Source organism: Salmo trutta, chromosome 7, assembly GCF_901001165.1.
Source record: "Salmo trutta chromosome 7, fSalTru1.1, whole genome shotgun sequence".
Classification (NCBI taxonomy): Eukaryota; Metazoa; Chordata; class Actinopteri; order Salmoniformes; family Salmonidae; genus Salmo; species Salmo trutta.
This window is the reverse complement of record NC_042963.1, coordinates 58,793,694-58,817,473: the sequence shown is the minus strand read 5'-3', so window position 1 is coordinate 58,817,473 and position 23,780 is coordinate 58,793,694. Positions and strand designations below refer to the sequence as shown.

At 45.6% G+C, this 23,780-nt stretch overlaps 1 protein-coding gene and 1 non-coding gene across 2 annotated transcripts; one reads left to right on the top strand and one right to left on the bottom strand.

Annotated features, from left to right (window-relative positions):
* Nucleotides 1-657: 657 nt before the first annotated feature.
* trnaq-cug (transfer RNA glutamine (anticodon CUG)) lies at nucleotides 658-729 on the bottom strand. Its single transcript has one exon. It is a non-coding gene; the product is annotated as a tRNA-Gln (tRNA).
* A 39-nt stretch (nucleotides 730-768) lies between these two features.
* Nucleotides 769-21,094, top strand: LOC115197744 (ras-related protein Rab-11A-like). Its single transcript, XM_029759544.1, is given in 6 exon segments — nucleotides 769-1,163; nucleotides 5,432-5,627; nucleotides 7,312-7,505; nucleotides 8,013-8,042; nucleotides 8,045-8,092; nucleotides 18,149-21,094. Coding segments are annotated over 6 exon segments (645 nt in total). The 5' UTR covers nucleotides 769-1,123; the 3' UTR covers nucleotides 18,286-21,094.
* Nucleotides 21,095-23,780: the final 2,686 nt, after the last annotated feature.

Below are 23,780 nucleotides of genomic sequence, written 5' to 3'. Positions count from 1 at the left end.
ATAACCCCACTTCCACCATGGGGCCCATACCATAACCCCACCTCCACCATGGGGCCCATACCATAACCCCTCCGCCACCATGGGGCAATCTGTTCACAACGTTGACAGAGGCAAACCACTCACCCACACGACGCCATACACGTGGGTCTGCGGTTGTGAGGTGGGTTGAATGTACTGCCAAATTCTCTGAAACAACGTTGGAGGAGGCTTATGGTAGAGAAATTAACATTCAATTATCTAGCAACAGCTCTGGTGGACATTCCTGCAGTCAGCATGCCAAATGCACACTCCTTCAAAACTTGAGACATCTGTGTTGTGACAAAATTGTATAGTGGACATTTGTTGGCCCCAGTACAAGGTGCACCTGTGTAATGATCATGTTGTTTAATCATATTATTGATATGCCCCACCTGTCAAGTGGATGGATTATATTGGCAAAGGAGAATGGGGAATAGAGAGGAGTATGATTACTTGTTTAAGGTTAAACAAATTTGTGCACAACATTTGAGAGAAATAAGCCTTTTGTGCATATGTAAAATGTCTGGTATCTTTAATTTCTGCTGATGAAACACGTTGCCATTATATTGATGTTCAGTATATTTAATCTACTCGTAATCTACAACTGCTTTGACTCAGAGCTAAGAACTTCAAAAGTTTAGGTCCTACCGAGATTTGAACTCGGATCGCAGGATTCAGAGTCCTGAGTGCTAACCATTACACCATAGAACCATACAACACTGGCGCGTACGTACGACACTAGTCTGATGTAACTCATAGATTCTTTCGCCCGTTCTTGTCCATTACTAGCTGTTGAATGAATTTCATGTAAATACATGAAATAAATAATATGAGAAGTATTATCAATGCAGATGGTTGATCCGGAAGCGGGTATTTATATATATTTATAATATATATATTTATAATATATATAGCGGTTGGATGCTAACCTAGCTAGCTGGATTCCCTGTTGCTAAGGTGACAAGGCTCCAGCCGCAGTGCATTGCGGTGACGGCCGGGAGAAGACCACTAAGGTAAAATAACCGATAGGAACTGGGGGAAGAAAGAAAGGAAAATTGCCACTTGGATTCAAAGACATCGAACTTCGCCTTCATTTTGATTCAGAATGGGGAATAGAGACGACGAGTATGATTACTTGTTTAAAGGTAAATATATGCTAAATGTGACCTGTCCATAAAACGTAACGTCATCGTGGTTTTATTGTACTCACGGACAAGGAGTGGTCGCCTGGCTACGGCACTAGAAGCTAAGCTAGTTAGCGGCTAACGCCACGCATTTGTAGCCTGCTAACTTTAGCCTGATATCCTACCAATTTAAAAACGAGGTCGTTTGGATATAAATATCGCTATTGTTTTTGTCTTGATATTCTCAATAATGTTAACTAACAGCAGTTGATCATTTTGTCTTTAGCTTGTTGGCTAGATAGCGCAGGTCTCTGATGGACCGGTGCGGCAACGTTACCGTCAGGAAATATACAACTAACGTTAGTTAGGTTAACACCAGTTACTTTGTCAAATGACCACATAACGTTAGCTAACTTAGTTAGCTACTGAAACCATGGGTAGTTGCTCCAGCTACCTAAAGAACGATATAGCTAGCTAACGTTATGTCATTCATTTAAACACATTTCTTAATGAGATGATTACAAATCATTATCTAGCTAGCTATGTACCATATCCTGTTAGTGGAATATAGTGGCTTCAACAAAATGCTCATCGTCATGCCATCTGATGACATGGGTTATTCCTAGGTGCTTTTACATACACTAATGTCGCTTTCAATTGTATTGGGTTGCACAGAATCTGTCAGTGGAAGGCCAGAAGTTAAATATAATTATATTTCACTATGCTGTGCCGATGGGCAGGACGGCTGATCATTATGACAGGGGGAATATCTGACCAAATAACGAAAGGATGGTATTATTAAAGACATTTCGTTGCAGACCCACTGTCTCTCTGCTTAGGGTAGGTAGCAGGTAGTCTTGAGGTTAGAGCTTTGGCCCAGTAATCTAATACCAGAGCTGACAAGGTGAAAAACTCTGTTGCTCCAGGGTGCTGTAACAATGGTAACCCCACTTTCTGCTGCTGTCTTGGGGAGTTGAGATATGCAACAAATAAAAACACATTTTCATTACACACTTGTAATATAAATACCCCCATATGATTTGTATTACCTCGTATTTAACTAGGCAAGTCATTTAAGAACAAATTCTTATTTACAATGACGGCCTAGCCAGGCCAAACCCTCCCTTAACCCGGACGACGCTGGGCCAATAGTGCACTGCCCTGTGGCAGAGGAAGTGGGTCTACAACAGACCCATTGTTTGGAAAGTCTGTTTAGTAATACGCTTCTTTTTACATATTTTGTCTCAACAGCTTCCTATTTTACATCATAATGAATGGGCTCCTGCTTGTTGGTCGTTAGCATGTGATGGTAATCCGGTCAAAGCACATTTTACATTCAGACTTTTATTGTACAATAAGGGGGTGTATTGTATTAATGTTCCTACTGTAATATCTACAGGATGTGTATATTTCTACAGGAGGTGTATTCCTACTGTAATATCTACAGGATGTGTATATTCCTACTGTAATATCTACAGGATGTGTATATTCCTACTGTAATATCTACAGGAGGTGTATATTCCTACTGTAATATCTACAGGAGGTGTATATTCCTACTGTAATATCTACAGGAGGTGTATATTCCTACTGTAATATCTACAGGATGTGTATATTCCTACTGTAATATCTAAAGGATGTTTGTTGTAAATTTGACTACCTTCAATGTGAGGGGAATCAGGAGATGCATGAAGTTGTTTTGAATTGACTCTAACCTGTCTCTCTCTCTGTCCCAGTGGTGTTGATAGGAGACTCTAACCTGTCTCTCTCTCTGTCCCAGTGGTGTTGATAGGAGACTCTAACCTGTCTCTCTGGCCCAGTGGTGTTGATAGGAGACTCTAACCTGTCTCTCTGTCCCAGTGGTGTTGATAGGAGACTCTAACCTGTCTCTCTCTCTGTCCCAGTGGTGTTGATAGGAGACTCTAACCTGTCTCTCTCTCTGTCCCAGTGGTGTTGATAGGAGACTCTAACCTGTCTCTCTCTCTGTCCCAGTGGTGTTGATAGGAGACTCTAACCTGTCTCTCTCTCTGTCCCAGTGGTGTTGATAGGAGACTCTAACCTGTCTCTCTCTCTGTCCCAGTGGTGTTGATAGGAGACTCTAACCTGTCTCTCTCTCTGTCCCAGTGGTGTTGATAGGAGACTCTAACCTGTCTCTCTCTCTCTGTCCCAGTGGTGTTGATAGGAGACTCTAACCTGTCTCTCTGGCCCAGTGGTGTTGATAGGAGACTCTAACCTGTCTCTCTGTCCCAGTGGTGTTGATAGGAGACTCTAACCTGTCTCTCTCTCTGTCCCAGTGGTGTTGATAGGAGACTCTAACCTGTCTCTCTGTCCCAGTGGTGTTGATAGGAGACTCTAACCTGTCTCTCTCTCTGTCCCAGTGGTGTTGATAGGAGACTCTAACCTGTCTCTCTCTCTGTCCCAGTGGTGTTGATAGGAGACTCTAACCTGTCTCTCTCTCTGTCCCAGTGGTGTTGATAGGAGACTCTAACCTGTCTCTCTCTCTGTCCCAGTGGTGTTGATAGGAGACTCTAACCTGTCTCTCTCTCTGTCCCAGTGGTGTTGATAGGAGACTCTAACCTGTCTCTCTCTCTGTCCCAGTGGTGTTGATAGGAGACTAACCTGTCTCTCTCTCTCTCTCTCTGTCCCAGTGGTGTTGATAGGAGACTCTAACCTGTCTCTCTCTCTGTCCCAGTGGTGTTGATAGGAGACTCTAACCTGTCTCTCTCTCTGTCCCAGTGGTGTTGATAGGAGACTCTAACCTGTCTCTCTCTCTGTCCCAGTGGTGTTGATAGGAGACTCTAACCTGTCTCTCTCTCTGTCCCAGTGGTGTTGATAGGAGACTCTAACCTGTCTCTCTCTCTGTCCCAGTGGTGTTGATAGGAGACTCTAACCTGTCTCTCTCTCTGTCCCAGTGGTGTTGATAGGAGACTCTAACCTGTCTCTCTGTCCCAGTGGTGTTGATAGGAGACTCTAACCTGTCTCTCTCTCTGTCCCAGTGGTGTTGATAGGAGACTCTAACCTGTCTCTCTCTCTGTCCCAGTGGTGTTGATAGGAGACTCTAACCTGTCTCTCTCTCTGTCCCAGTGGTGTTGATAGGAGACTCTAACCTGTCTCTCTCTCTGTCCCAGTGGTGTTGATAGGAGACTCTAACCTGTCTCTCTCTCTGTCCCAGTGGTGTTGATAGGAGACTCTAACCTGTCTCTCTCTCTGTCCCAGTGGTGTTGATAGGAGACTAACCTGTCTCTCTCTCTCTCTCTCTCTGTCCCAGTGGTGTTGATAGGAGACTCTAACCTGTCTCTCTCTCTGTCCCAGTGGTGTTGATAGGAGACTCTAACCTGTCTCTCTCTCTGTCCCAGTGGTTTTGATAGGAGACTCTAACCTGTCTCTCACTCTGTCCCAGTGGTGTTGATAGGAGACTCTAACCTGTCTCTCTCTCTGTCCCAGTGGTGTTGATAGGAGACTCTAACCTGTCTCTCTCTCTGTCCCAGTGGTGTTGATAGGAGACTCTAACCTGTCTCTCTCTCTGTCCCAGTGGTGTTGATAGGAGACTCTAACCTGTCTCTCTCTCTCTGTCCCAGTGGTGTTGATAGGAGACTCTAACCTGTCTCTCTCTCTCTGTCCCAGTGGTGTTGATAGGAGACTCTAACCTGTCTCTCTCTCTCTGTCCCAGTGGTGTTGATAGGAGACTCTAACCTGTCTCTCTCTCTCTCTGTCCCAGTGGTGTTGATAGGAGACTCTAACCTGTCTCTCTGTCCCAGTGGTGTTGATAGGAGACTCTAACCTGTCTCTCTGTCCCAGTGGTGTTGATAGGAGACTCTAACCTGTCTCTCTCTGTCCCAGTGGTGTTGATAGGAGACTCTAACCTGTCTCTCTCTGTCCCAGTGGTGTTGATAGGAGACTCTAACCTGTCTCTCTGTCCCAGTGGTGTTGATAGGAGACTCTAACCTGTCTCTCTGTCCCAGTGGTGTTGATAGGAGACTCTAACCTGTCTCTCTGTCCCAGTGGTGTTGATAGGAGACTCTAACCTGTCTCTCTCTGTCCCAGTGGTGTTGATAGGAGACTCTAACCTGTCTCTCTGTCCCAGTGGTGTTGATAGGAGACTCTAACCTGTCTTTCTGTCCCAGTGGTGTTGATAGGAGACTCTAACCTGTCTCTCTGTCCCAGTGGTGTTGATAGGAGACTCTAACCTGTCTCTCTCTCTGTCCCAGTGGTGTTGATAGGAGACTCTAACCTGTCTCTCTCTCTGTCCCAGTGGTGTTGATAGGAGACTCTAACCTGTCTCTCTGTCCCAGTGGTGTTGATAGGAGACTCTGGTGTGGGGAAGAGTAACCTGTTGTCTCGTTTCACCCGGAATGAGTTCAACCTGGAGAGTAAGAGCACCATCGGGGTGGAGTTTGCCACCCGCAGTATCCAGGTGGATGGGAAGACCGTGAAGGCTCAGATCTGGGACACAGCTGGCCAGGAGAGATACCGGGCTATTACATCAGCGTGAGTACAAACACACACACACTGTTTAGAAAACACTTCTGACACGACTGGACAGGAGCGATACGAGTCATCACTTCAGCATGAGCACTCGGGATTGCGGCCATTTTGAAAACACTTTGAAACACCCTCTTTTTCTTGGAAATACTGCCTTCTGAAATGTTGCATATTAAACGTATGTATCAAATATCATATGAAAGTATCATGCGTAGACTTGATGCATTTAGCTGGAGTCAGTCCAACACACAGACCTGATGCATTTAGTTGGGGAGTCAGTCCAACACACAGACCTGATGCATTTAGTTGGGGAGTCAGTCCAACACACAGACCTGATGCATTTAGTTGGGGAGTCAGTCCAACACACAGACCTGATGCATTTAGTTGGGGAGTCAGTCCAACACACAGACCTGATGCATTTAGTTGGGGAGTCAGTCCAACACACAGACCTGATGCATTTAGTTGGGGAGTCAGTCCAACACACAGACCTGATGCATTTAGTTGGGGAGTCAGTCCAACACACAGACCTAATGCATTTAGTTGGGGAGTCAGTCCAACACACAGACCTAATGCATTTAGTTGGGGAGTCAGTCCAACACACACAGACCTAATGCATTTAGTTGGGGAGTCAGTCCAACACACACAGACCTAATGCATTTAGTTGGGGAGTCAGTCCAACACACACAGACCTAATGCATTTAGTTGGGGAGTCAGTCCAACACACACAGACCTAATGCATTTAGTTGGGGAGTCAGTCCAACACACAGACCTAATGCATTTAGCTGGGGAGTCAGTCCAACACACACAGACCTAATGCATTAGTTGGGGAGTCAGTCCAACACACAGACCTAATGCATTTAGTTGGGGAGTCAGTCCAACACACAGACCTAATGCATTTAGCTGGGGAGTCAGTCCAACACAGACCTAATGCATTTAGCTGGGGAGTCAGTCCAACACAGACCTAATGCATTTAGCTGGGGAGTCAGTCCAACACAGACCTAATGCATTTAGTTGGGGAGTCAGTCCAACACAGACCTAATGCATTTAGCTGGGGAGTCAGTCCAACACAGACCTAATGCATTTAGTTGGGGTCAGTCCAACACAGACCTAATGCATTTAGCTGGGGAGTCAGTCCAACACAGACCTAATGCATTTAGCTGGGGGGTCAGGCCAACACAGACCTAATGCATTTAGCTGGGGAGTCAGTCCAACACAGACCTGATGCATTTAGCTGGGGAGTCAGGCCAACACAGACCTGATGCATTTAGCTGGGGTGTCAGTCCAACACAGACCTGATGCATTTAGCTGGGGTGTCAGTCCAACACAGACCTGATGCATTTAGCTGGGGAGTCAGTCCAACACAGACCTGATGCATTTAGCTGGGGAGTCAGGCCAACACAGACCTGATGCATTTAGCTGGGGAGTCAGTCCAACACAGACCTGATGCATTTAGCTGGGGAGTCAGGCCAACACAGACCTGATGCATTTAGCTGGGGAGTCAGGCCAACACAGACCTACTTATTTGAGACATTTGAAACTTTCCATCGGGATTAACAGGTTCTTCTGAAAGCATGGACCAATGTATTTAGGACATTTCAAAGCCTGTTACAAGGTTTACTTTAAGTTTCTAACAACACTATAAAGGCCATCTCTGTTTGTCCCCTTTGACTCTGCTTCCTCGTGTCCTCAGGTATTACCGTGGTGCAGTAGGGGCCTTGTTGGTCTATGACATCGCCAAGCACCTGACCTATGAAAACGTGGAGCGTTGGCTGAAGGAGCTGAGAGACCACGCTGACAGCAACATCGTCATTATGCTGGTCGGCAACAAGAGTGACCTGCGCCACCTCAGGGCCGTGCCCACCGACGAGGCACGGACATTCGCAGGTCAGCGTGTGTTTTACATTCATTTAATTTCACTTTTATTTAACCAGGTAGGCTAGCTGAGAACAAGTCCTTTATTTAACCAGGTAGGCTAGTTGAGAACAAGTTCTCATTTACAACTGTGACCTGACCAAGATAAAGCAAAGCAGTTTGACACATACAACAACACAGAGTTACACATGGAGTAAAACAAACATACAGTCAATAATACAGTAGAAGAAGTCTATATACAGAGTGTGGCACGGGGCAGGCAATAAGACTGGTCTGCACCACCTCAGGGCTGTTTCCACCGATGACGCAGGTCAGTTACCAACTCACACAGGAAGAGGTTTAGGAGTAGAGGGGTGAACCGGTTCATTATCTTCCTTAGTTTATGGGTTACTTATCCAAATAGGAAGACGTCTCTGTAATGTCGTAGGAAGACGTCTCTAATGTCAGAGAGATTTACATAATGGTAGAGACCTTAACACTGGTGATTGACATGGTTTACTGTTTCTCTCTGTCCCTCAGAGAAGAACGGTTTGTCTTTCCTGGAGACATCAGCCTGGATTCTACTAACGTGGAGACATCCTTCCAGACCATTCTGACCGGTGAGGGCCTGTCTCTCTCTATGCGGCCTGTCTCTCTCTCTCTATGCCGTCTCTCTCTCTCTATGCCGTCTCTCTCTCTATGCCGTCTCTCTCTCTCTCTCTCTCTATGCCGTCTCTCTCTCTCTCTCTCTCTCTCTCTCTAGGCCGTCTCTCTCTCTCTTCCGCTATGCCGTCTCTTCTCTCTCTCTATGCCGTCTCTCTCTCTCTCTCTATGCCGTTCTCTCTCTCTCTCTCTCCATGCCGTCTCTCTCTCTCTCTCCTCTCCATGCCGTCTCTTCTCTCTCTCTCTCTCTCTCTAAATGGCCGGTCCTCTCTCTCTCTCTAATGCCCGTCTCTCTCTCTCTCTCTATGCCGTCTCTCATCTCTATGTGCCGGCTCTGTCTCTCTATTGCCTTTCTCTCTCTATGCGTCTCTCTCTCTCTATCTCTCTCTCTATGCCGTCTCTCCTCTCTATGCCGTCTCTCTCTCTCTCTCTCTCTCTCTATGCCGTCTCTCTCTCTATGCCGTCTCTCTCTCTCTCTCTCTATGCCGTCTCTCTCTATGCCGTCTCTCTCTCTCTCTGCCGTCTCTCTCGATGCCGTCTCTCTCTATGCCGTCTCTCTCTCTCTCTCTCTATGCCGTCTCTCTCTCTCTCTATGCCGTCTCTCTCTCTCTCTATGCCGTCTCTCTCTCTCTCTCTCTATGCCGTCTCTCTCTCTCTCTATGCCGTCTCTCTCTCTCTCTATGCCGTCTCTCTCTCTATGCCTCTCTCTCTCTCTATGCCGTCTCTCTCTCTCTCTATGCCGTCTCTCTCTCTCTATGCCGTCTCTCTCTCTCTCTATGCCGTCTCTCTCTCTCTCCATGCCGTCTCTCTCTCTCTCCATGCCGTCTCTCTCTCTCTCCATGCCGTCTCTCTCTCTCTCTATGCCGTCTCTCTCTCTCTCTATGCGGTCTCTCTCTCTCTCTATGCCGTCTCGCTCTCTATGCCGGCTAGTTGCTCTCTATGCGTTCTCTCTCTCTCTCTCTCTCTCTATGCCGTCTTCTCTCTTCTCTATGCCGTCTCTCTCTCTCTATGCCGTTCTCTCTCTATCTATGCGTCTCTCTCTATGCGTCTCTTCTCTATCTCTCTATTGCGTCTCTCTTCTCTCTCTATGCCGCTCTATCTCTCTCTATTTGCCGTCTCTCTCTCTCTCTATGCGTCTCTTCTCTATATCTATGCCGTCTCCTCTCTCTATGCCGTCTCTCCTCCTATGCCGTCTCTCCTCCTCTATGCCGTCTCTCCTCTATCTCTATGCCGTCTCTCTCTCTATGCCGGCTGGCTCTGTCTCTATGCGTCTCTCTCTCTCTCTATCTCTATGCCGTTCTCCTATCTCTCTCTTATGACGTCTCTCTCTCTATATGCGTCTCTCTCTCTCTCTCTATGAGTCCTCTCTCTCTCTCTCTCTATGCCGTTCTCTCTCTCTCTCTCTCTCTATGCGTCTCTCTCTCTCTCTCTCTATGAGTTCTATCTCTATCTCTATTCTATGCGCTCTCTATCTCTCTCTATGCCGTATCTCTCTCTCTCTATATGCCGTCTCTATCTCTCTCTCTATGCCGTTCTCTATCTCTATGCCGTTCTCTCTATCTCTCTCTATGCCGTCTCTCTCTCTGCTCTATCTCTATGCCGTCTCTCTCTCTCTCTCTATGCAGTCTCTCTCTCTCTCTCTATGCGTCTATATCTATCTCTCTATCTATGCCGTATCTCTCTCTATCTCTCTATGCCGTCTCTCTCTCTCTCTCTATGCCGTCTCTCTCTCTCTCTCTATGCCGTCTCTCTCTCTATCTCTATGCGTATACTCTCTCTCTCTATCTCTATGCCGTCTCTCTATATCTCTCTCTCTATGCCGTCTCTCTCTCTCTCTTCTATGCCGTCTTCTCTCTCTCTCTGATTATGCCGTCTATTATCTCTCTCTATATGCCGTCTCTCTCTCTCTCTCTCTATGCCGTCTCTCTCTCTCTCTCTCTCTCTATGCCGTCTCTCTCTCTCTCTATGCCGTCTCTCTCTCTCTATGCCGTCTCTCTCTCTCTCTATGCCGTCTCTCTCTCTCTCTCTCTCTCTATGCCGTCTCTCTCTCTCTCTCTCTCTCTCTCTATGCCGCTTCTCTCTCTCTCTCTCTCTCTCTCTATGCCGTCTCTCTCTCTCTCTCTATGCCGTCTCTCTCTCTATGCCGTCTCTCTCTCTCTCTCTCTATGCCGTCTCTCTCTCTCTCTCTCTCTATGGTCTCTCTCTCTCTCTCTCTCTATGCGTCTCTCTCTCTCTCTCTCTATGCCGTCTCTCTCTCTCTCTCTATGCCGTCTCTCTCTCTCTATGCCGTCTCTCTCTCTCTATGCCGTCTCTCTATGCCGTCTCTCTCTATGCGTCCTCTCTCTCTCTCTCTCTATGCCGTCTCTCTCTCTCTCTCTCTATGCACTCTCTCTCTCTCTCTCTCTCTCTCCATGCCGTCTCTCTCTCTCTCTGCCGTCTCTCTCTCTCTCTATGCCGTCTCTCTCTCTCTCTATGCCGTCTCTCTCTCTATGCCGGCTCTGTCTCTCTATGCCGTCTCTCTCTCTCTATGCCGTCTCTCTCTCTATGCCGTCTCTCTCTCTCTCTATGCCGTCTCTCTCTCTCTCTATGCCGTCTCTCTCTCTCTCTATGCCGTCTCTCTCTCTATGCCGTCTCTCTCTCTCTCTCTCTATGCCGTCTCTCTCTATGCCGTCTCTCTCTCTCTCTCTATGCCGTCTCTCTCTCTCTATGCCGTCTCTCTCTCTCTGCCGTCTCTCTCTATGCCGTCTCTCTCTCGATGCCGTCTCTCTCTATGCCGTCTCTCTCTCTCTCTATGCCGTCTCTCTCTCTCTATGCCGTCTCTCTCTCTCTCTCTATGCCGCTCTCTCTCTCTCTCTATGCCGTCTCTCTCTCTCTCTATGCCGTCTCTCTCTCTCTCTCTATGCGTCTCTCTCTCTCTCTCTCTCTATGCCGTATTCTCTCTCTCTCTATCTATGCGTCTCTCTCTCTCTATATGCCGTCTCTATCTCTCTATGAGTCCTCTCTCTCTATGCGTCTCTCTCTCTCTATGCCGTCTCTCTCTCTCTCTCTCTCTCTATGCCGTCTCTCTCTCTCTCTATGCCGTCTCTCTCTCTATGCCGGCTCTGTCTCTCTATGCCGTCTCTCTCTCTCTCTCTCTCTCTCTCTCTCTCTATGCCGTCTCTCTCTCTCTCTATGCCGTCTCTCTCTCTCTATGCCGTCTCTCTCTCTCTCTCTATGCCGTCTCTCTCTCTCTCTCTCTATGCCGTCTCTCTCTCTCTCTCTCTCTATGCCGTCTCTCTCTCTCTCTCTATGCCGTCTCTCTCTCTCTCTCTATGCCGTCTCTCTCTCTCCCTCTCTATGCCGTCTCTCTCTCTCTCTATGCCGTCTCTCTCTCTCTCTCTATGCCGTCTCTCTCTCTCTCTCTCTCTATGCCGTCTCTCTCTCTCTCTCTCTCTCTATGCCATCTCTCTCTCTCTCTCTCTCTCTCTATGCCGTCTCTCTCTCTCTCTCTATGGCGTCTCTCTCTCTCTATGCCGTCTCTCTCTCTCTCTATGCCGTCTCTCTCTATGCCGTCTCTCTCTCTCTCTCTCTCTCTCTCTATGCCGTCTCTCTCTCTCTCTCTCTCTCTCTCTATGCACTCTCTCTCTCTCTCTCTCTATGCCGTCTCTCTCTCTATGCCGTCTCTCTCTCTCTCTCTCTATGCCGTCTCTTTCTCTCTCTCTATGCCGTCTCTCTCTCTCTCTCTATGCCGTCTCTCTCTCTCTCTCTCTCTATGCCGTCTCTCTCTCTCTCTCTCTATGCCGTCTCTCTCTCTCTCTCTCTCTCTATGCCGTCTCTCTCTCTCTCTCTCTCTCTATGCCGTCTCTCTCTCTCTCTCTATGCCGTCTCTCTCTCTCTCTATGCCGTCTCTCTCTCTCTCTATGCCGTCTCTCTCTCTCTTTCTCTCTCTATGCCGTCTCTCTCTCTCTCTCTATGCCGTCTCTCTCTCTCTCTCTCTCTCTCTCTATGCCGTCTCTCTCTCTCTCTCTCTCTCTATGCCGTCTCTCAATTCAATTCAATTCGCTTTATTGGCATGACGTAACAATGTACATATTGCCAAAGCTTACTTTGGATATTTACAATATAAAAATAAATAAAATAAATAAAAATGAGAATCAAAAATTGTCAACGGGACAACAGTAACAACAATAACCAACGGTCAATATAACCATACATTCAACAATAACAATAATCATACAATTGAGGACATGTGCAGGTTTATTGGTCTGTCAGACACTGTCCCTCAACTTATGGCAGGCAGCAATGTAGTGCGCTGCCAACCCACAGCTCTCTGCGTCCTCCCCCAACAGGATGGGTAGCCTATCCTCATCAGAGAGGTCTTTAAAACCTTGAATAAGGGTTCAAATTTGGGGAAATGACACTCTCTAATTGTTTTATATTTTTGACATTTTGTCAGGAAATGCAGCTCCGTCTCAGGTTCTGCTGTTGTGCAGTGGTTGCACAGCCTTTCCTCTACAGGGAGCCAGGTTTTCCTGTGTCTACCCTTCTCAATGGCAAGGCTGTGCTCACTGAGCCTGTACTTTGTCAAGGTTTTTTCTAAGGTTTTGATCAGTAACCATGGTCAAATATTTAGCCATAGTGTACTGTCGATTTAGGGCCAGATAGCACTGCATTTTGCTTTGTGTTTGTGCTTGTGTTTCCCAATAAGCAATGTAGTTTTGTTTTGACTGTGTTGTAATTTGGTTTATTCTGATTGATTGGATGTTCTGGTCCTGAGGCTTCAGTGTGTTAGTAGAACAGGTTTGTGAACTCAGCCCCAGGACCAGCTGGATGAGGGGACTCTTTTCTTTGCTCAGCTCTTGGCATTGCAGGGCTTGGTAATGATATGAGAGGGGGTCACTGTATTTTAGATGTTTCCAAAACTTAATTGCTCTTTTTTGAGTTTTTATAATTAGTGGATATTGCCCTAATTCTGCCCTGCATGCATTGTTTGTAGTTTTCCTCTGGACACGTAGGAGAATCTTACAGAACTCTGCATATAGGGTTTCAATGGGGTGTTTGTCCCATTTGATGAAATCTTGTTTTGCAAGTGGACCCCACACCTCGCTGCCATAAAGTGCAATTGGTTCAATGACATATTCAATTAGTTTTAGCCAAATTTTAATAGGTATTTCAATTTGAATTTGCTTTTTAATGGCGTAGAATGCCCTGCGTGCTTTCTCTCTCAGTTCATTCACTGCCTCATTAAGGTGTCCAGTTGAGCTTATTTTTAAACCTAAGTAATTGTAGTGTGTACAGTACTCTATATATTTTGTACCAATTGAGAACTTTGGTCTAATTCCCTGAGATCTGGATCTTCTCTAGAAAATCATTATTTTAGTCTTTTTGGGGTTTACTGCCAGGGCCCAGGTCTGGCAGTACTGCTCTAGCAGGTCCAGGCTCTGCTGTAGGCCAGGTGCTGTGGGTGACAGCAGGCATAGGTCATCTGCGAAGAGTAGGCATTTAACTTCTGAATTGTGGAGACTAACACCAGGGGCTTTTTCTAGAATAGTGGCCAATTCGTTAATGTAAATATTGAAGAGTGCAGGGCTCAGATCGCAACCCTGACGAAGGCCCCGCCCCTGGTTAAAGAATTCTGTCCTTTTCTTACCAATTTTAATGCTGCACGTATTGCCAGTATACATTGATTTAATTATGTCATGTTTTACCCCCTACACCACTTTCAATAACTTTGTAGAACAGTCCTGTATGCCAAATAGAATCAAATGCTTTTTGGAAGTCGATAAAGCAAGTGTATATTTTGGTATTATTTTGGTGGACATGTTTATCTATCAGGGTGTGTAAGGTGTAAATATGATCAGTTGTGCGATGTTTTGGTATAAATCCAATTTGGCTTTTACTCAAGACATTGTGCTTATTAAGGAAGTTTAGAACTCTTACATTGATGATACTACAGAAAACCTTCCCCAGGTTACTGTTCACACAAATGCCTCTGTAATTGTTAGGGTCAAATTTGTCTCCATTCTTAAAGATTGGGGTTATGAGTCCTTGATTCCAGATGTCAGGGAAATAACCTACACTCAGGATCAAATTAAACAATTTTAATATAGCCAATTGAAATTTTGCACTAGTGATTTTGAGCATCTCATTTAGGATGCCATCAGGTCCGCAGGCTTTTTTAAATTTGAGAGCCTGAAGTTTCTTATAGAGCTCCTGGTCAGTAATTGGGGAGTCCAATGGGTTTTGATTGTCCTTTATAGCTTTTTCTAATCCATTCAACTTCTCATGGATTTGGCGTTGTTCTGCGTTTGTGTCAATTTGAACGGTGTTGTAGAGTGTTTTGAAATGGGTTGTCCATATGTCACCATTTTGTATTGCTAATTCCTCTTGTTTAGATTTTTTTAGTTTTTTCCAATTTTGCCAAAAGTTGTTTGTGTTTATGGACTCCTCAATTAGTGTCAGCTGCTTGCTGTTGTACTGTGCTTTTTTGGTTCTGAGTGTACGTTTATAGAGTTTTAAAGTCTCACAGTAATGAAGGCGTAATTCACCATTATTTGGGTCTCTGTGCTTTTGGTTGGATAGTGTTCTAAGTTTTTTCCTTATAATTTTACAATCTGCATCAAACCAGTTGTCATCTGTGATTTTTTTAGTTTTGTTTTTTATCAATTTCAATTGTGCTTCTTTTGCCGTTTGCCTGAATATATAGTTGATGTTTCGTACTGCTAGATTGATGCCTTCTTTACTGTGAGTGAATGTGGTATCCAGAAAGTTATCTAAGAGTGTTTGGATATTTTGGTTCCAGGTTGCTTTCTGGTATTCTTCTGTGCTGTTTTGGGCCCTCTCTCTCTCTATCTCTCTCTCTCTCTCTATGCCGTCTCTCTCTCTCTCTCTCTATGCCGTCTCTCTCTCTCTCTCTATGCCGTCTCTCTCTCTCTCTATGCCGTCTCTCTCTCTCTCTCTCTATGCCGTCTCTCTCTCTCTCTCTCTCTATGCCGTCTCTCTCTCTCTATGCTGTCTACAGTATTGATCTGTATCTGAACAGAACTTGGACTGATTTGTATGTATGATAGGCTGGAACGTTTGATACGGTGTCATGATATAGACGTGTGTGTGCGAGACAAAGACGAGACCAATGATTGTGTGTTGGCGTGATGAAATCCACTGGGCCGAGAGCCAGATCTGCCTGAAGACCTAATCGCAGCTGAGATATGACTAACCTTGATGAGGACTAATGTGTGGGTTCTCCTAACAGGATATGATCACCATAATGCTTTGCAGCTGTGTCCTAATTCTGCTCTAGCCTGGTCCCAGATCTGTTTATAATGCTGGGAGTAGTCATTATGCACCAAACTGAAGAAGACATCTGACAAACAAGAAGGGACTAGGCTACCTGGACTTCACCAATAACAAATGCTTGTTTTCCGTTGTGTGCCCTAATGAATATGACCTCTGGCCCTGCTCTGCCCTGTCCTGCCCTGTCCTGTCCTACCCTGTCCTGTCCCGCTCTGTTCTGTCCTGTCCTGTCCCGCTCTGTTCTGTCCTGCCCTGTCCCGCTCTGCCCTGCCCTGTCCTGTCCCGCTCTGCCCTGCCCTGTCCCGCTCTGCTCTGCCCTGTCCAGCTCTGCCCTGTCCCGCTCTGCTCTGCCCTGTCCCGCTCTGCCCTGTCCCGCTCTAACACGCAAACAATGTGGTCAAACCAATGTTTTAAAGGGAGTACTATGTGGTGATTGTGTTAGATAGCTTCCTGTTTAAGCTGTGAGTAAAGTCCTGTAGCAACATGTTACTTGTTAAGGACAGACGTTCCGCAAGCGGAACCCCCAGCCAACAGCATCGCACGGCGCGAAATACAAAAACCAACTAAAATACCACAATTCAATTCTCAAACAATCAACTATTTTAAAGACAAGACTCTCGTTAATCGGACAATGTGGTTAGATTTCAAAAAGGCTTTACAGCGAAAGCAAAACATTAGATTATGTCAGAGTACCCTGCCAAAAATAATCACACAGCCATTTTCAAAGCATGCATATATGTCACAAAACCAAAACCACAGCTAAATGCAGCACTAACCTTTGATGATCTTCATCAGATGACACTCCTAGGACATTATGTTATACAATACATGCATGTTTTGTTCAATCAAGTTCATATTTATATCAAAACCAGCTTTTTACATGAGCATGTGATGTTCAGAACTAGCATACCCACCGAAAACTTCCGGTGAATTTACTAAATTACTCATGATTAACGTTCACAAAAAACACAACAATTATTTTAAGAATTATAGATCCTGAACTCCTTTATGCAATCGCGGTGTCAGATTTTAAAATAGCTTTTCGGCGAAAGCACATTTTGCAATATTCTGAGTACATAGCCCGGCCATCATGGCTAGCTAATTTGACACCCACCAAGTTTGTCCCTCACCAAACTCAGATTTACTATAAGAAAAATTGGATTACCTTTGCTGTTCTTCGTCAGAATGCACTCCCAGGACTTCTACTTGTCACGCTCGTCTAAAGGAGTAGACCAAGGCGCAGCGTGCTTAGAGTTCCACATGTTTAATAAATATGAAACTCACCAAACAATACAAATTAAAACGAAGCATGACGTTCTGGGCTGTTCACAGGCAGCTACACAAACACAAGATCCCACAAAGCACAGGTGGGAAAAGGCTGCCTAAGTATGATTCCTAATCAGAGACAACGATAGACAACTGCCTCTGATTAAGAACCCTACTCGGCCCAAAACAAAGAAATACAAAAACATAGAACGCCCACCCCAGTCACACCCTACTTCAACAACAAATGTTGTTTTGGTTCCAAATAATCCATAGTTATATTCAAATACCTCCGTTTTTTGTTCCTGCGTTCAGGTCACAATCCGAAGGGTGTGACGTTGTGACGGGCGAGCGCATTTCGTGACAAAAAATGTCCAAATATTCCATTACCGTACTTAGAAGCATGTCAAACGCTGTTTAAAATCAATTTTTCTCGTAAAATAGCGATAATATTCCAACCGGGCGACGTTGTATTCATTCAAAGGCTGAAAGAAAAAAATGGAGTAGTCTCGTGGACGCGCATCTCCAGTGTCACTGTTCCCAGCCTGACCACTCACAAACAGAGCTGCTGTACTTTGCCCAGAAACTGCAGACACCCCATTACACTTTCTGGCGCCTTCTGAGAGCCAATGGAAGCCTTTGAAAATGTCACGTTACAGCACAGATGCTGTATTTTTGATTGAGATGCTACAGAAGGATGACAAATTGTCAGACGGGGCACTTCCTGTATGGAATCTTCTCAGGTTTTGGCCTTCCATATGAGTTCTGTTATACTTACAGACACCATTCAAACAGTTTTAGAAACTTTAGAGTGTTTTCTAACCAAATCTACTAATTATATGCATATTCTAGTTTCTGAGCAGGAGTAGTAACCAGATTAAATCGGGTATGTTTTTTATCCGGACGTGAAAATACTGCCCCCTATCCCAAACAGGTTAAAGACCATTATAAACTGGGTGGTTCCAGCCCTGAATGCTGATTGGCTGACAGCCGTGGTATATCAGACCGTATACCACAGGGATGACAAAACATGTCATTTTACTGCTCCAGTTTATAATAGCAATAAGGCACCTCAGGGGTTTGTGGTATATGGCCAATATACTCTGTGATGTGTCGTGCCTAAGAACAGCCCTTAGCCGTGGTGTATTGGCCATATACCACACCTCCTTGGTCCTTATTGATAAAGCCTAACGCTCACCTACATAGAGGGTATTTAACACTAGCTGTGAACAATTTTTTGGTACTAGGCTTGTTCTCAACTATATATCCCCATCTCCTCACCACCTCCTCAAAAGGCAGAGGGGAGTAACCTTCTCCTCCAATGGGTTGTGAGAAAGCGGTGTGGAGATGGGACGGGAGGAAATAAGGAAAGATGAATTGAGACAGAGCCCTAGTGTTCTGTCTTTCTGTGTGAGTGATGTTAATGCCCTCTCTCTTCTCTCCCCCCTCGCTCGCTCCCCCCCCCCCCCCCCCCGCAGAAATCTATCGCATCGTGTCTCAGAAACAGATGTCGGACCGACGAGACAACGACATGTCGCCTAGCAACAACGTGGTCAACATCCAGGTGCAGCCGACGGAGAACAAACCAAAGATGCAGTGTTGTCAGAGCATCTAACAGCATCACCAATGCCACCTGATCCCCTCCCCTAAAAGACTGCTTTGTCCTGTCTGACTGAGACACAGCTGCATGGCCAGGCTCTATTCTGAGACACAGCTGCATGGCCAGGCTCTATACTGAGACACAGCTGCATGGCCAGGCTCTATTCTGAGACCCAGCTGCATGGCCAGGCTCTATTCTGAGACCCGGCTGCGTGGCCAGGCTCTATTCTGAGACCCAGCTGCGTGGCCAGGCTCTATTCTGAGACCCAGCTGCGTGGCCAGGCTCTATACTGAGACCCAGCTGCGTGGCCAGGCTCTATACTGAGACCCAGCTGCGTGGCCAGGCTCTATACTGAGACCCAGCTGCGTGGCCAGGCTCTATACTGAGACCCAGCTGCGTGGCCAGCCTCTATTCTGAGACACAGCTGCGTGGCCAGCCTCTATACTGAGACACAGCTGCGTGGCCAGCCTCTATTCTGAGACCCAGCTGCGTGGCCAGGCTCTATTCTGAGACCCAGCTGCGTGGCCAGGCTCTATTCTGAGACCCAGCTGCGTGGCCAGGCTCTATTCTGAGACCCAGCTGCGTGGCCAGGCTCTATTCTGAGACCCAGCTGCGTGGCCAGGCTCTATTCTGAGACCCAGCTGCGTGGCCAGGCTCTATTCTGAGACCCAGCTGCGTGGCCAGGCTCTATTCTGAGACCCAGCTGCGTGGCCAGGCTCTATTCTGAGACCCAGCTGCGTGGCCAGGCTCTATTCTGAGACCCAGCTGCGTGGCCAGGCTCTATTCTGAGACCCAGCTGCGTGGCCAGGCTCTATTCTGAGACCCAGCTGCGTGGCCAGGCTCTATTCTGAGACCCAGCTGCGTGGCCAGGCTCTATTCTGAGACCCAGCTGCATGTCCAGGCTCTAGACTCTATGCTTCCATGTAGAGACTGAGGCTGTGTCCAGATTCTCCACCCTTCCTCCCAAAGTGTGGCACACTCCATGTCATGGATTTAAAGGCATTAGATTGTAATCATTGGCTGAAGGGGGTTTCTTTCCACCATTGTTAAATGTATGATGGGAAGTGTGCAAGTGAACACTTTGAGAAAATGGTGGATAATTAGGGTGCAGCATGTGTGTGTGATCCCATTGGTTCCTTAAGGATCCCCAGTCAGGACTATACAGCTGATCCCATTGGTTCCTTAAGGATCCCCAGTCAGGACTATACAGCTGATCCCATTGGTTCCTTAAGGATCCCCAGTCAGGACTATACAGCTGATCCCATTGGTTCCTTAAGGATCCCCAGTCAGGACTATACAGCTGTGTCTGATCCCATTGGTTCCTTAAGGATCCCCAGTCAGGACTATACAGCTGATCCCATTGGTTCCTTAAGGATCCCCAGTCAGGACTATACAGCTGATCCCATTGGTTCCTTAAGGATCCCCAGTCAGGACTATACAGCTGTGTCTGATCCCATTGGTTCCTTAAGGATCCCCAGTCAGGACTATACAGCTGATCCCATTGGTTCCTTAAGGATCCCCAGTCAGGACTATACAGCTGTGTCTGATCTCATTGGTTCCTTAAGGAACCCCAGTCAGGACTATACAGCTGTGTCTGATCCCATTGGTTCCTTAAGGATCCCCAGTCAGGACTATACAGCTGTGTCTGATCCCATTGGTTCCTTAAGGATCCCCAGCTTTTTGTTTTTGCCGTCTTTTATATTATTATATAGCTACGTTTTAATAACCAGACAAACGCTGGAAGAATCTGCACAGAAATGTATTGATATATGATGGACTAGTTTTATTAGTAATAATGCAGACCTGCCAACATGCATTGTACCTACCATTTGGCTTCTAGGCTTCTGTTTGGCACATTGTGGTTTTTGACTCAACCGTCTGAAGTTGGAGCTGAGCCAATCAGAGGACTTGGCTGAGGAGGAAAAATCTCCAGCTCTCTGGAACCAGCTCTTATAGTCCTAGTTCAGATGATTCATATTCCATCTATCCTACAGTAAACTAGGTTTCATATTCCATCTCTCCTACAGTAAACTAGGTTTCATATTCCATCTATCCTACAGTAAACTAGGTTTCATATTCCATCTATCCTACAGTAAACTAGGTTTCATATTCCATCTATCCTACAGTAAACTAGGTTTCATATTCCATTAACTGAATTATTTTGAATTTTCTCCTCAAACAAATTTAAGAAGAAGCCAGTTTGCATTTTCACTCGACTATCCACCTCAAGCCACCTATTGATTTAGCCCTCAATTTAACCTAGAAAAAAACCACCTCCATTTCATTTAGCATCAAACACGAGACTTCTGTGTTTACTACAGTGTTTGATTTCATTTATAGCTCTAGGTTTCAGGAAATGTCCGTCAAATGCACCAAATTTCCTGAGGGGAAAGTCGACTGAACCAATCTGGGCCTTCCCCTACATCAGCACCACCTTGGCAGAAAATCCTAGGGAGAGCCCTGATTGTACATCTGAACGTATTTCTAGTTAGCTACTGAAGACCAGCCAATTACCCATAGCAGTCTATAGTTAGCTACTGAAGACCAGCCAATTACCCATAGCAGTCTATAGTTAGCTACTGAAGACCAGCCAATTACCCATAGCAGTCTATAGTTAGCTACTGAAGACCAGCCAATTACCCATAGTAGTCTATAGTTAGCTACTGAAGACCAGCCAATTACCCATAGCAGTCTATAGTTAGCTACTGAAGACCAGCCAATTACCCATAGCAGTCTATAGTTAGCTACTGAAGACCAGCCAATTACCCATAGCAGTCTATAGTTAGCTACTGAAGAACAGCCAATTACCCATAGTAGTCTATAGTTAGCTACTGAAGACCAGCCAATTACCCATAGCAGTCTATAGTTAGCTACTGAAGAACAGCCAATTACCCATAGTAGTCTACCATGCCTACTGAGGCAGTCTTCTACCAACAACAGTAGGGTAAAAAAGGTGCGTTTGCCTATGACTTGAGCAGTATGGGTGTCCTTGCGCTGAAGTGGTACTCGTAAAAAATTCTTCAAGGATAATGTGAGGTTTGTTTTTGTTCATTTGAAAATGAACCTGGTTAAAGTAGTGCACTGTGTAGGGAATAGGGGGCCATGTGGGACTCAGGCAGTGGGGAGTCTGGTGATGCTACTGTATTGTAGTAATGCAATAATGCTAATGATAGGCTAGGATCAGTGGTAGTAATGCTAATGATGATAGGCTAGGATCAGTGGTAGTAATGCTATAATGCTAATGATAGGCTAGGGATCAGTGGTAGTAATGCTAATGATGATAGGCTAGGGATCAGGGGTAGTAATGCTATAATGCTAATAATAGGCTAGGGATCAGTGGTAGTAATGCTAATGATGATAGGCTAGGGATCAGTGGTAGTAATGCTATAATGCTAATGATAGGCTACGGATCAGTGGTAGTAATGCTATAATGCTAATGATGATAGGCTACGGATCAGTGGTAGTAATGCTATAATGCTAATGATGATAGGCTAGGGATCAGTGGTAGTAATGCTATAATGCTAATGATAGGCTAGGGATCAGTGGTAGTAATGCTATAATGCTAATGATGATAGGCCAGGGATCAGTGGTAGTAATGCTAATGATGATAGGCTAGGGATTAGTGGTAGTAATGCTATAATGCTAATGATAGGCTAGGGATCAGTGGTAGTAATGCTAATGATGATAGGCTAGGGATCAGTGGTAGTAATGCTAATGATTATAGGCTAGGGATCAGTGGTAGTAATGCTAATGATGATAGGCCAGGGATCAGTGGTAGTAATGCTAATGATGATAGGCTAGGGATCAGTGGTAGTAATGCTATAATGCTAATGATAGGCTCGGGATCAGTGGTAGTAATGCTATAATGCTAATGATAGGCTCGGGATCAGTGGTAGTAATGCTATAATGCTAATGATGATAGGCTAGGGATCAGTGGTAGTAATGCTATAATGCTAGGCTAGGGATCAGTGGTAGTAATGCTAATGATGATGATAGGCTAGGGATCAGTGGTAGTAATTCTAATGATGATAGGCTAGGGATCAGTGGTAGTAATGCTAATGATGATAGGCTAGGGATCAGTGGTAGTAATGCTAATGATGATAGGCTAGGGATCAGTGGTAGTAATGCTAATGATGATAGGCTAGGGATCAGTGCTCCTTCTGAGCTTCCTGCCTCCAAGTAGTCTATTATTCACAATTGAAGTGGTTGTAAAATGTCCCTACATTTTCCAGGTTTTCAGAAATCCCTGTTGAAGGATTTATCCAGCAGGGAGCCAGGTGGAGCTTGTTGTCATTGTGAAGGATGGTAGCATAAAGTCTAGTGATGTCACTGCTCATGGGTCAGGAGTCCCAGCTCTGTTTGTGCGGTCTTGCCAACTCTGTCATTATCAAAGACATAAGACGGGGGTATTACCCTACGAGGTCCGGACTACTGCTGCTTCTCTGTTCTACCTGTTTGGCAGAATGAATACACCTTGGTGTCCCAGGTCAAAATGAGTCCCTAATTAGAGGGGAAGAATGATACAAAGCAGTTCAACTTTGAGGTCCAGATTTGAATTTGAGGGACATGGGTGTTATGGCAAGACGGCACAAACAGATCTGGGATTCAGGCTAACCATGGTTTACCTTGGTGTCAATGGGAACAAGTCAAGTAATGGCACATACATAACCACTATCTGGAGAGACCAGACTACAGCTAGACTGCCTAACAGGCTGTCTGATTCATTCGTACGTTGCTGCTGCTGTTTTGTTTTGTAACATGGGATCAATTCCAGTCAATTCCAGTCAATTCAGGAAGTACACTGAAATTCCAATTATCTTCAATGAGGAACATTTGGAAATGGAATTTAATTTACTTTCTGAATTTACTGGAATTAAAATGGAAATGGCCCAACCCTGATTGTAAGCTCCTTTTGTTTCAAGTAGTGAGTGAGTAGTGTTTCAGTGCCTTTATGGTACAATGTCATGTTGGTTGGGAGTTTTCAGACCTCCACTTCTGTTCAAGCCTGAGCGGCTCACCTAGCTCTCTGGATTAGTGGGACGTCCAACTCTGCCACCCCTTTGAAGGTGACATTTTAAACAGTTATGGTTAGGTAAGGATAAGGGTTAACTGTTAGGCTAGTGACGTGCCAAGAATCGAATAGCACTAACTGTTAGTGGACAGGACTGGTTCCTGGCCTTTAGAAGTTGATCAGGCTGGTTGGCAGGTTCCCTCCAAGTGACTCTTGTCAAGCAGATCACTCCCACAACACACCACGGTCTGCAGACTTAGATCAGCTGCAGGTGTGGAGAAGAGGGAGCCAGTCTGAAGTTAGCCTGAATACACTTAATAAGCCTAGTAGTCCACTTCACATAAAGTGTGTCTCATTGAACTTAAAACACACCCCCTATCAAACAGCACTACAAATAAGTCTGTGCTACTTCCATGTATTAAAAGGGATTGTTCTGGATGTTGGCAACAAGGCCCTTTATCTACTGACCCAGAGTCAGATGAAGCCCTTTATCTACTGA